The following is a 13,203-nucleotide window of genomic DNA, read 5'->3' as shown; positions in this document are numbered from 1 at the left end:
GGCTCACGCCTGTAATCCCAGCACTTTGGGAGGCCGAGGCGGGCGGATCACGAGGTCAGGAGATCAAGACCATCCTGGCTAACATGGTGAAACCCCGCCACTACCAAAAATACAAAAAATTAGCCGGGCATGGTGGCAGGCGCCTGTAGTCCAAGCTAGGCAGGAGAATGGCATGAACCCGGGAGGCAGAGCTTGCAGTGAGCTGAGATAGCGCCACTGCACTGCAGCCTGGGTGACAGAGCGAGACTCCGTCTCAAAAAAAAAAAAAAAAAAAAATTCTTTACAGCGATAAAATGCTTTTGAAAATTTCTCATAGAGCTCTGGTGTAATTTGAAAACCACCGTCCCATAGTACATTTGTCCCAGAAGGGCTGTCAGAAACTGCAGCTACATTACAAGAATGAACACGATGTTTTATTTGATGTTACAGAGCTTCCAGAAGATATAAAGTCAACTGAGTTCACAGCAATTTTTATATTCTGTATCAATTTTTATATTCTATATCACCAGGGCCCAGAAAAAGTAGTACTGGGCATCAAATTTCCTCTATATGTATAGTTTTGATATGGGAAGGAATAAGAATAATAGTTTTTTTGTTTTTTGTTTTTTTTTTTTTTAAGCCCAAGAGAAAACATGGACACAAAAGTAATCTCAAAAGGTAGAGGGGAAAAAAAAAATTGCTTAATGTTCGGGTGGAGACTGTATTAAAGAGTTTCTTCTGATTACCATGCTAATTAATTATGTTAGTGATTTAGGTCGGAAAAATTGAAATTGAAAAATAAAAACATGGCAATAAAAACAAAAAATTTAAGAAAGAAATGGGACAAATGAGGCTATATTTTTCTTCTAATACTAACATGAAGTTATGTATAACCCTATGATTTTAAAAAGCACTACTTAACACCTTAAAAACAGAAAAGCTCCCAAATAGGCCCACCTATTTTGAATTCGGAAGTTCTACAACCAAGCTTTTGTTGTTGTTGTTGTTGTTGAGGCAGGGTCTTACTCTGTTGCCAGGCTAGAGTGCAGTGGCACGATCATGGCTCACTGCAGCCTTGAACTTCGGGGCTCAAGTGATCCTCCCATCTCAGCTTCCCAAGTAGCTGGAACTACAGGTGTGAGCCACCACACTCAGCCCTACTGCCACATCTGACTTTACAGAATAATCAATGTACATTAAAATAGACAAAAAGAATGAGTAAAGGACTTAAAACAATTTAACTTCTGATGAAGAGAAAATCTAGTAAGAGCTACTGACAAAAAAAGGCTTATCTTAAGGACAATATGAGGCAGAAATGTAAAGATTAGATGTTTTTTACTTTTTGTACTTATATCACAAAACAAGGGGAGTATGACACAGAATGTTCACTAGGTATTCAGCTAAACTAACAATATCAAAGTGTCAAAGAAACAAAACACACTTCTGCAGTTCTGAAAGAGAAAACAATTTCATAATTGGGAGAAAAAGGGAAAAGGAAGAACACAAAAGTAGTAATCGCATTCTCTGACAAGGTGGGCATCAGGTCTTAGAAAATGCCAAAAAACAAAGGAACCTATTCCCTCCCTCTCTTCCCCATCACTCATGGAACATAGGTTTCCAGGTGCTATATCCAGATCCACCTTCTATTCATTATAATCAAGAAAGTAAGGGATAGAAAAACAAGAAAAGTGAGACTGTTCCAGCCTGTTAACCTAATGTAATTTTTCTGGCCTATTATCCAAATACATGTACAATTAAATCAAGTTTGCACTCACTCACATTTACTACATTCAAGGATTCAAGCACCCAGTCCAACATTCCTTTCTTAGCTGTTTACTGACAATTGATTCCTTTAACGGCCAACATACAAAATGACTGGCAGATAATATTCTAAACAGAAAAAGGAGTGGATGTCTAAAGAAGGCAGTTCAGTAAATAATGAGAGAGAAAAGAATATAGAAAGGGAACACTAGAAATACGAAAGACAAACAACTATTTTATGATTTTTGCCAAAAGGGCACCTGTGAATGTATCTGGATAAGTATTAACAGCAATAGCCAAAACTGCACAACACCTACATTAATGAGAATATCACTTTTCAGGGTTATGATGCAATCCAACCTGGTGTGGTTCACAAGGATGTATTTTTAATGCAGTGGACCTCATTATAAAGGAGATTCCATCCCAGAATATTCCCTAGTCAATACATTATGATAATTAAACAGTTTAAGATTGATGATCACAGATCTTGAAAATAGAACGTAATAAAATTATAACTGTAATGCAATTGTAAGAAGCTCCCTTCTGGCCGGGCGCGGTGGCTCAAGCCTGTAATCCCAGCACTTTGGGAGGCCGAGACGGGCGGATCACGAGGTCAGGAGATCGAGACCACCCTGGCGAACACGGTGAAACCCCGTCTCTACTAAAAATACAAAAAACTAGCCGGGCGAGGTGGCGGGCGCCTGTAGTCCCAGCTACTCGGGAGGCTGAGGCAGGAGAATGGCGTGAACCCGGGAGGCGGAGCTTGCAGTGAGCTGAGATCCGGCCACTGCACTCCAGCCTGGGCGACAGAGCAAGACTCCGTCTCAAAAAAAAAAAAAAAAAAAAAAAAAAAGAAGCTCCCTTCTACAGAAATAGCACAAGAAAAATAGTTAATAAATATCACTCTGGTATCACACTTAAAAAAAAAGTATTTATTACACCATACAGTTATTTTATACCATATACTATATCATACCATATGGCCATAGAAAAAAACATCAGGTAATTATAAACGGTCAGATGTAAATGTTTAATGCCAAAAGTATAAGTACATTCATTTGATAAATATTTAATAAGCACCTGTCATTTACCAGAATATTCTATTTTGAGCACCTACAAAGTATTAATACTACAAATACAGGACATGAAATCTGTTCATTCCCCAACATATTTTAAAGACTAAAATCTACATCCTATGTTCAAGATGTTTGATAGCAGTAAAAAATTAAAAACAACCTAACACCCCAAAAAGATGATCGGTTAAATAAATCACAGTGCATCTAATAATACACAGAAAGTTTTGCTTTAAGTTTTTTAAAAATACAAAACTACATAGTGTTATACAAGCATGAAAAAAGAACAGATGGAATACACCAAAATGTCTATAGTAATAATATCTTAGTGGCAAAATTACTGATGTTTTTTACTTTTTGTACTTATATTTTTCTAATTTTTGACAATGAACTTGCTTTCCCTTTGAAATTAGACCTTTTATTTAGCTGAAATTTTCCCCTGGGAAATTTTTATAAAAAAAAAAAAAAAAACAACCTACATTTTACTATTAGGTACAATAAATCTTCAGAATAAAATGTGTCATTACACACAAGCAAACCTTTTCATTCTCTCCATGTAATTTATAGTAAGAGATGCCTTTAAGTGTGTATAAGAGACTTCAAATAAAAGACCACAGCACATTTCAGTTTCTACTGAATATCAACTTCAAATTTAAAATTATTTCTTGGAGGAATTTATCTTATCATCTGTAATACCGATATCTACATTCAAGACATACATTTTTTAATCATATGTCACCCTCCCAGCCAAATACATTTATTATCAGTTCAGAAGAAAACGTAGAAGAAAAACTACTGTTCACCACTAAACATTAAAACCTGGGTAGAGGGGACGGTGGGAAACAATTGTCTTTCAATCAAATAAAATTAAAGTATCCTCATAGTTTCAGAAGATGTAAGTGTGCTTTCCAATTACTGGCAATTTATACTTAAATTCAGCTAGCCTAGAGGTTCTCAAGGTTGGTACATGGGAACTGCTCAAGACGTGCCAAATACAGAAATCCATTGCCGTCGCTCTCACTTATTAAATCAGACTCTTCAGGGGGTACCGTTGCAAACAATCTGGCCCTTTCAAATAAAATAGAAGGGTAGAGATTTTACTTCACAAAAGCCTTCTTTACAGAATTGCAAACTGTTCTAATAACTCTGCAACAAAGTTCCCAATATAAACAATTTTATAATCAGAGAATTACAATTTCATAACCCCTACCCATTACTTTACTCAATGTTCCACTCTGTAGTAGCCTTCAAACAAGATACAATTCAACAAAACTACACATCTATTACAGAGTAAAATAAAGCCCAGAGGCACCTGTGCCTGGTTAAGACAAAGGCATATCCGATTCCTGGAGAAAACAGACAGCAGATGTGACCCCTAGTATTTATCCATTAAAAACAATGTATCCTAAAAATAAATTTCCATGTCAACGGAAACAAAGATGTTTATAAATAAGAAGGAACGTGGAGGTGTGGAGAAGAAAAGAGGAAGCTTCAGAAAGTTAAGTACCAAAAGCCAGGAAACAAGGCAAAATGAATGGTAACTGGAGACGAAGGAAACAGAATAAACTAGGAAATTGAAGTAGAGAAAAGCTTTCTCCTTAGAAACGAAGAAGCTGGGGGAAAGGAACAGATATGAGACGAAACCGATCTAAGCAAAAATAAAAACTGAAAAGTGGAATGATTGTAAGAAACTTAAAAATGAGAAATTTTAGAACAGATCAAATGATGATACAGAATACATTTTGGGCATGTAGATAAAGATGATATAAAAGAGTAGAAAACAAACATTATCATAAACAAGCTGATGCTGAATAAAGTAAGCATACTGGATGAATTTCCAAAGATAATGATGCAAAGAAAAAAAAAAAAGAATTGCAGAGAGAAGAACGGGACGTTAGGAGAATTGAGAAATTAGATGTCAATAGTAGGTAGAAAAGAGAACTTTGAGCAAAGTTAACAGAGTAAGTCACATTACCTAATCAATAATTGTAAACACAATTACTATACCATAGCTTATTCATAAAGCAGTAATAAAGTGCATTATTTTATGTAATAAAATACCAAATATTTGTAATAAATTTTATGTAATAAAAAGCAAAACGTAAATAATTTGACACAGTGCTAAGAGGCTGACTAATGCAAAAACAGGCTAAGAGAAGCAAGGACTGGAGAGTAAAAAGTAAAAGAAAAAAATAGGACAAAAAGGAGGACAACACTAAGAAATCAATCAGAACTATAAAACTGGGTAGGAATAAAGAGGTGTGAATGCACAATGGAAGACTAGCCAAAAAGTGCCAATAGTGAGTGCAAGGGCGAAAAGAGCCAAGTGAAACCTGATGGAATCTTGACAGCTTCTGGGCTCAGAAAATAAGTAGCTCCAAAGTGTCCAGGAGGATTTGTGAAGATAACAATAGACAACAATGTTAGGGAGTGGTGAGATGAAGTATAGAGCCTCAGAGGACCAGGGTAAGAGAAGTGCAAAAATGCTCTTAAGTGGGAAGTGGGGTTAGAAGACACGCAGGTCCGACAACTCGAAAATGAGCGGGCAGTAGATGGGAATAGAATGGGGGTTACCACTCAGCGACAGAGCACGACAAACATTAGGAATAGAGGACCAGACACCAGAAAAGGCATAGGAAACTGCGATTCAGGATTGAAAAAGTAAAGACTAAATCAAAATCATTTGCTGGGTAAAACAGCTGAAGAGAAACCCCCCAAATAGAAAAGTGAAAAAGGGCAGCGGCCTGAGAAGGGGGGCAGTCCGGGAGAGGAGAGAGAGGAAATGATGAGCCCCATCACCCCCACGACCATGTAAGAATTGCACGCGACAGTAACTCGGGTTGTGGTCCCAGCCCCAGCTACTAACCTATATCCTCCACCTCGAGGCCGCCGCCGCCCCCACCCCCCAAATAACGAAAACATCGAAGAGATGCAGAGCTCGATACTTCAGCCAGTCGTGACCTTCTCGGACCAACCCTGAGTTTCGCCCCCTATTGATAACCTCCCGCTCAACTACCGCTGCCCCAATCCCCACATCTGGGGTGGGGGCCAGGAAAACCCCCTGGGCCATTGTGTGTGTTTACGTAGGAAGGCGCTGCATGACGGAGAGGGACGCGGGGGCGATGCCCACCTCCCAGCTCGCGGAGCCGGCCCGAGAAGGTGGCTGAGGGCACCAAGCCCCCACCGCTGCCTCTTTCCAAAATAAACACCAGCCAGCCGCCGAGCCCGGAGTCGGGAGGGCGGCAGGGTGGCGCCGGCACTCACCTCCTCCGGAACGGCAGGGTCCGCAGCCGAAGAGGCCGCGGCGCCGGCCTCGGGCTCCATGTCCCCGTTGAACAGAGCCTGGCCCGGCTCCGCGCCGCCACCACCGCCACCGCTCAGCGCCGCCATCTTATAACCGAAAGCCGGGGCCCGAGCGGCCGCTGCCGGGCGGGGAGGGGGAAGGGAGGCGGAGAGCTGGGGGAGGCGGAGGCGGAGGCGCGGGGGGCGCGGGGAGGAGCGGCCCGGGCAGCGCCGCAGGCGGAGGGCGCCTGGGCCACCTCAGGTACCGGCCCGCGGCCCCGGGCGCAGCCGAGCCTGAGGGGATTGGGGGAAGGACGCTACGCTGGGGTGCGGGTGGGGGGAGCGGGGGAAGGGGGCGGAGACGACGAGAAGTCGCCGCGGCAACGGCGTCACCCGCGTGTCACGGTCGTGACGTCACTCCGGTGCGTGACGTAATCTGTGGAGCGCCCTCGCGCCGTCGTCAGAGGAGGGTTCTTTCCCCTCCAACCACCCGCGCTCTCACACTTTGCCTCCGCTCCGCCGTTTCCATGGCTCCGATTTCCTACTTTCCTTTCGTCTCGTCCGTCCTCAGCCTGTTCTGTAATGTGGGATTTACTAGAAGAGCAGGGCTGGTGTTCGAGGAGAAGTTGAAATCCTAGAGGGAGAAAGGCGGGGAAGCCAATACTATTTGCTATTTCCACTGCAATGAACGTCTCTGTGTCGTAAAAATAAGGACTTCAACCCCAAGGTTGAAACAGCCAAGCAGAATTTGATGGAAATATATTTAGGAACAGCTAAATTAGCAGTGCGAGGCTTGTTTTCTTTTCATTGAAGAATTCAGCTAGTTAAAATGAGTCTAAATGGAAGTCTAAAAGCTTTTTCTTCATTGTTGAGGAATAAAATGTTTCGTGTATTTTTCGTTTTCCAGATTCATTCATTTAACAAATATCAATTGAGCACTTTCCGTGCCATAGGGCCTGTACAAGGCACATAGCATTCTAGACAACTGAAGCATCAAAACTAATTTTTATTTTGAAGAGAATCACTCAAAATATTTTATGTACTTTGTGCCTTTCATGAACGGAATATTCCAAGCATTCTCTGCAAAATACGCATGAAAACAATTCGGAGAGAAGAGGTCAATTATCTTTGATAAGCCCAATTACAGAATGAAATTAAATTCATTATTAAAAATACATGTATCTAATAAAAAGAATAAATAATTGGAAAAGAAAAGTTTAAGGAAGAGAGAAACGGGAACGAGAAACAATTACTGTGGGCTCCCAATGGCCTGGAGTGAATCACCAAAGTAACCTACACATGAAGTCATGAAAAGCTAGGTGGATTCTGCCTTTTAGTACTTCCCATCACGGGGAAAGTCACCAACGACCTCCTTACTGTATTTTGGATGATTCAAGAAATAGAAAGGTGTCCTACTGACTTCTGAAACAGGGTATCTTCATATTGATTAGGGTCACCATAAAAAGCCTGGGAGCTGATGATTACTCTCAGGTGAAGGTTGGTGTGTGAGGCTGCTTGATGAATCGTAATACTAACATTCTTCTGCATTGAAAAAATATAACCTATAAGATGAACATTGTAGGCTGGGCGCAGTGGCTCACGCCTGTAATCCCAACACTTTGGGAGTCCAACGTGGGTGGATCACCTGAGGCCAGGAGTTTGAGACCAGCCTGGCCAACATGGTGGACTCTCATCTCTATTAAAAGTACAAAAAATTAGCCTATTGTGGTGGTCCGCACTTGTAATCCCAGCTACTCAGGAGCCTGAGGCAGGAGAATCACTTGAACCTGGGAGGCAGAGGTTGCAGGGAGCCGAGATTGCACCACTGAACTCCAGCCTGGGCAACAGAGCCAGACTCTCTCAAAAAAAAAAAAAAAAAAAAACATGAACATGATATGCTTTGTTAACTTCATTGTACATTCTCCTCCAAGTAGGAAAGTTTCCATGAGGAAATAAATTTAAATCAAAAAGTGGCTTGGCAAATGTAGAGTAAATGATCATAAGGGATGATGTAATCAAGCTAAACTAATCTGAAGCACCCTTTACTATAAGGACATACTTAGAAGCAGACTGAAATAGCCAGTCATGACACCTTTTCCCTTTCATCTCCGTTTCATCAGAAACACAACTGGCAAGAGGTTTTTTTAATTCTCTATCCTATTTCATTTTTTAAAAATTAACTGCTAAAAATGTTATATCATTATAACACTTCCTTATAACATTAAAAGTCTTAAGGGTTTTTTTCCTCGCATTGGTTCCATTTTGAATTCTAGTCTTATTTGTCAGCATCAATCTGTAGTTCAGATTTTCCATGACTATTTCTCCATAGGATGACTGATCTCATCCATTTAATATTGATTCTTCTTAGTGTTCTACTCATTCGACATTTTCTGACCTTGTCTTAAAATTCTGGATATATCCTATTTTACTTCCTTAGGCCATTCTAAAGTCCTACAGTGTCCAGGTGGGAAACAAGAGAGAAAGGATAAGCTTTGGAGTCCAAAGATGAGGATTTTAGTGTCAGCACTCCACACCTTAGCTATATAGTTGCAAAGCAGGTAAGCTTAAATCCCTGTTATTTTGTTTTTTAATCTATAAAATGAAGGTTATAATAATGCTAGTCCAACCTGCCTAACTGTATCATTGTGAGGATCAAACATTATACTTTCGCCCTCTGAAAAATATAAAATTACCCTCTCAGAATTCAGACAAGGCATAGCAAAGATGGCTTATCTCTGCTCCTTGATATCTGGGGCTTCATCTGGGAAGACTCAATGCCTGGGAGTGTCTCAATGGTGGAAGACTGAAATCCTTTGGGGGCATATTTTCTGACATGGCTGGTGGTTGAAGCTGGGACCTCAGGTAGGGCAGTCAGCCAGAATACCTAAACCTACTCTTCATGCGGCCTGAGTTTCCTCCTAGCATGGCTGCCTCAGAGTAGTCAGACTTCTTACGAAGCAGCTCAGGGCTTCAAATGCTAGTGTTTCAGTAAACAAGGTTAAAGCTGAATTGCATTTTATGATCTAGCCTCCAAAGCCACACAGCATGACTTCTGCTGCATCCTTGTATATTATGAGCGAGTCACTAAGTCGGGCTGAAATTCAAGGAGAGGGGATATATTAGAGCCCACTTCTCAATGAAGTGTCAAATAATTTACAGCCATGTTTTAAAACCACCACAGGTCGTGTTTAGAATAATAAACTGGCTACTCTGTAGCCGCACACACACCTTCTTCCAAAGGGTTCTACACCAGTCAACTTTCTCTCCTCATTACTAGTAATCACCAAGATACATCTCAGTATTTGGCTGTGTCCCCACCCAAATCTCATCTTGAATTCCCATGTGTTGTGGGAGGGACCCGGTGGGAGCTGATTGAATTAAGGGAGTAGGTCTTCCCTGCGCTGTTCTCATGATAGTGAATGAGTCTCACAAGATCTGATGGTTTTAAAAATGGGAGTTTCCCTGCACAAACTGTCTCTTTGCCTGCTACCATCCATGTAATACGTTGACTTGCTCCTCCTTGCCTTCTGCCATGATTGTGCAGCTTCCCCAGCCACAGCCATGTGGAACTATAAGTCCAGCTAAACCTCTTTTGTAAATTGCCCAGTCTGGGGCATGTCTTTATCAGCAGCATGAAAATGGACTAATACAGTATGCTAATGAACAAGCCCTTACCTTCTTTTTTCAGCTTCTGAGGCCTCCACTGCATGCAAAAATAGATACAAGTCCTTTGCCATTGGACACAGCCTGTCTTCTGAGCACCTCCCCCAAACCCCCAGTGCTACCATAGGCAGTGTTGATGTGCTGAAACCCTTTACACAAAACAATGTTCCTGCAGCCCATAGCCCATAATGGGCTAAACCAGTGTGTGTTCTGAACCAAAACCGAACACCTCCCTTTTGTGTTGTAGTGTGCCATATGGGCATCAAAGCAGCATTATCTTGCATTCTAAAGTCTTAGAGACATTTTAATCAACACAGCTCTTTTAGGTTTTATTCAGAATCCCCTTTCGCCCTAAGGCATTCATGTATTCACAGGAAGTTGGAAAACAAATCTAGGTGAGAGGCACTGCTCAGAGCATTGCTTCAGCTGATGACTGAGACACTGTTCAGAGCTTTACTGCCAGGTCTGACCCTTTCTTCCCCGGATGCAAGTTTATTTCCTACCAGCATTTCTATCTCGAATCCTGCATTCTATTATAATAGATGCTGGAGAGTCCCACCAGCCAGCCAGGCCTGCCCAGCCAGGTCTGATCCCACACTGATATAATCAACTACTGGAAAACAAGCAAGCAGCCTCTAGGAAGCTTCTGCAGTGCCAACCAGATTCAATGATGTATAACTGATCATAGTTCAATATTTTCTTTATGAATCAAGGTAATTATTATGAATAACAACACTTCCTGTATTGTTTAATGGAGGTCTGCTTCCAGAAGCTATTTAGGTGTGACCAGAAAATAGAATTATAGAGTTGATTCAGCGCAACTCTCCCACTGAGAAATGCTCAGAAACCCCTGTGTGGAATTCCAGACTCTGTCTAAATACTTTAATGATGGGGACCTTACTAATACAGTACATTCAACTCTAACAGTTTCTGAAGTTGAATTGAAATCCTCCTCTTTATGACATCTATATTCTGGTTTGAGTTTTGCCTTCTAGAGGAACACAGGATGAGCCTATTTCTTATTCTATGTAACTTCTTTTAAGTATTTGAGGGAAACTGTTTCCTTTAGCATTTTCTCTTCCAAGCATTTTCTCTTCTTGCTGTGTACTCTTCAATGTTCTTCTTAAAACATAGACCCATAAATTGAATACTGTTCCAAATTTGGTCCTTGCAAATTTGGTTTCTTGCAACCAAATTTGGACAAAACAAACTACAAGTAAACCTTTAACTTTATTTAGAAGGTTTGTTATTGATAGCAATATTGGTTTGTAATTCTGAAACAATGTTGTGTTTATTGTGTAATAGAACCAAATGAGTACGTATGTTAAAGTTGGGAATCAGGGTTTTTACTGTGGAAAAAGTGAGAAATAAATATAGAACAAGGGAAACTGAAGAAGAACCCTTTGGTGTTGTATTTGAATTTGAGGTAGCAATGTGAACATAGGAGTGTGTGTGTGTGTGTGTGTGTGTGTGTGTGTGTGTGTGTGTGTATTCATGTATTCTTAGCTCTGCCCACTGAAAGGGGTGCTTAGGAGTAACAATAAGTATACCTGCTACCTGCATCTTGATTTTGAAATGCTGTTCTCCACTAAAAGTAACCAGGGCTCCTTTGAGAAATGGGTGATTCCAGATCTAGGGCAGGAACTTCATAAATTGAGCTTGCATATGACGAGCCTTGGTGTGCTTGAGATCAAGGACTTTATTAAAGACTACTAGGTCATGTCAAAAGGAGCCAACTACAAGACCCCCATTGGTACAAAATGGGACAATAGAAAGATAAGAAATAATAATGACAGGAATGAGTTGCAATATATTTAATTTTTTTAAATCCGTAAGTCCATGATAATGAAAGAGAGACAGAGTGTGTGAAAGAAAAGTGTTGAAAGAAAGGTAGGAAGTAAAGTTTCTTTTAAGGACGAATTCTAGTTACCATAGAGAAAATGAATGACAGATTTAGAAAAGTCACTATTTTGCGACCACCAATATAAAAACTACTCCAGGTCAGAACCATCAAGAGTTGCTAAAAGTATTACTGGGTGAAAGATTTTTGAGGTCTAGGACAGTCTCATGGCTTCATAGTACCATCACGCAGATCTTATCAATTGCAAAGGGAGATGCTACCTTTAAAATGGAGAGATGTGGCAGTCACCTCAAGCTAACAAATTTAGCATCACAAACGGATACAATTCAACATTATGTAAGTGCTTGTGCCAAGCGTCACCTATGTAGTGCAGGTATTTGTGCCAAAAAGATGCTTAACCTGAATATAATCATAAGGAAATAGTCAAATCCAGAATGTGGCACAAGACAAATCACTTTAACTCTTCAAAAATTCAATATGATGAGGAACAAAAAAGTCAAGCGGGGGATTATTCTAGATTAAAAGAGATTAAGGATACAATGCATGAAACAACGGAATCCTGACTAAGAAAATAAACTGCAAGGATATTTTTGGGGCAATTGGGAAAATTTAAATATGGGCTGTATACCAAGTTATAATTTTGAGTTAATGGTAATTAATTTAATTAATGTTCTTTCCTTATTTTATGAGGAAGTAGTGTTTAGGGATGAAATATCATGTCTTCAATTTTTAAGTAGTTCAGAAAAGATAGAGACAGAGAAATAAAGAAAATGTGATAAATATATAACAATTGGGGAAGAAAAACAATTGATTAATCTAGACGAAGGATATAGTAATTGTAATGCTATTCTTTTTTAAATTTTGAAAACGTTTTGTGGAGACAGGGTTTCACTGTGTTGCCCTAGCTCATCTCAAACTCCTGGCCTCAAGCAATCCCCCTGCCTCAGCCTCCTGAAGTGCTAGGATTATAGGCACAAGCCACGACATCTGGCCCTGTAATACTATTTTTTAAGTTTTCTGTACATTTGAAATTTTCTCAAAAAGAGCTGAAAGAAATTTTTCTTTTGTAACATAAAAATAACATACATTGATGGTAATAAAATGTTGTGATGAGTTTCTAAAGGAATGTTCCTTGCAGACAATTAACAACATGTTAGGTATCTATTACTGTTACTGTCGTATTGTTACCTTCTTCTTGCATTATCTGCCTAAACTCTATTCCTGATGAATTATTCTGTAGATGCTTTTTGTTTTCTGATACTTTGGAATTAAACCATTTTGCATCATGATTCATACACAATAAGAGTCTGCAGGACAACCTTTTTTTTTTTTTTTTTTTTGAGATGGAGTTTCACTCTTATTGCCCAGGTTGGAGTGCAATGGCGCTATCTCAGCTCATTGCAACCTCCGCCTCCCAGGTTCAAGCAATTCTCCTGCCTCAGCCTCCCAAGTAGCTGGGATTACAGGTAGGCACCACTACGCCAGGCTAATTTTGTATTTTTAGTAGAGATGGGGTTTCTCCATGTTGGTCAGGCTGGTCTTGAACTCCCGACATCAGGTGATCCGCCTGCCTCAGCCTCCAAA

The 13,203-nt window shown here is 40.4% G+C and overlaps 1 protein-coding gene across 4 annotated transcripts in view; it reads right to left on the bottom strand.

The window, feature by feature from the left end:
- The window catches only part of BRAF (B-Raf proto-oncogene, serine/threonine kinase), a 211,387-nt gene extending 204,980 nt beyond the window's left edge, over positions 1–6,407 (bottom strand). For all 4 annotated transcript variants that reach the window (XR_004057859.1, XM_010359812.2, XM_030931931.1 and 1 more), the window contains exon 1: positions 6,078–6,407. Coding sequence is in view for 3 of the 4 variants with exons in the window: in XM_010359812.2 (XP_010358114.1) it covers positions 6,078–6,203 (126 nt within the window). In the remaining variant the exon portion in view is untranslated. The remainder of the gene's footprint in view (positions 1–6,077) is intronic.
- Positions 6,408–13,203: the final 6,796 nt, after the last annotated feature.

This window comes from Rhinopithecus roxellana, chromosome 6 (assembly GCF_007565055.1).
Source record: "Rhinopithecus roxellana isolate Shanxi Qingling chromosome 6, ASM756505v1, whole genome shotgun sequence".
Taxonomy (NCBI): domain Eukaryota; kingdom Metazoa; phylum Chordata; class Mammalia; order Primates; family Cercopithecidae; genus Rhinopithecus; species Rhinopithecus roxellana.
Note: the sequence above shows the minus strand (reverse complement) of the source record. Positions and strands in the feature narration are given on the sequence as shown.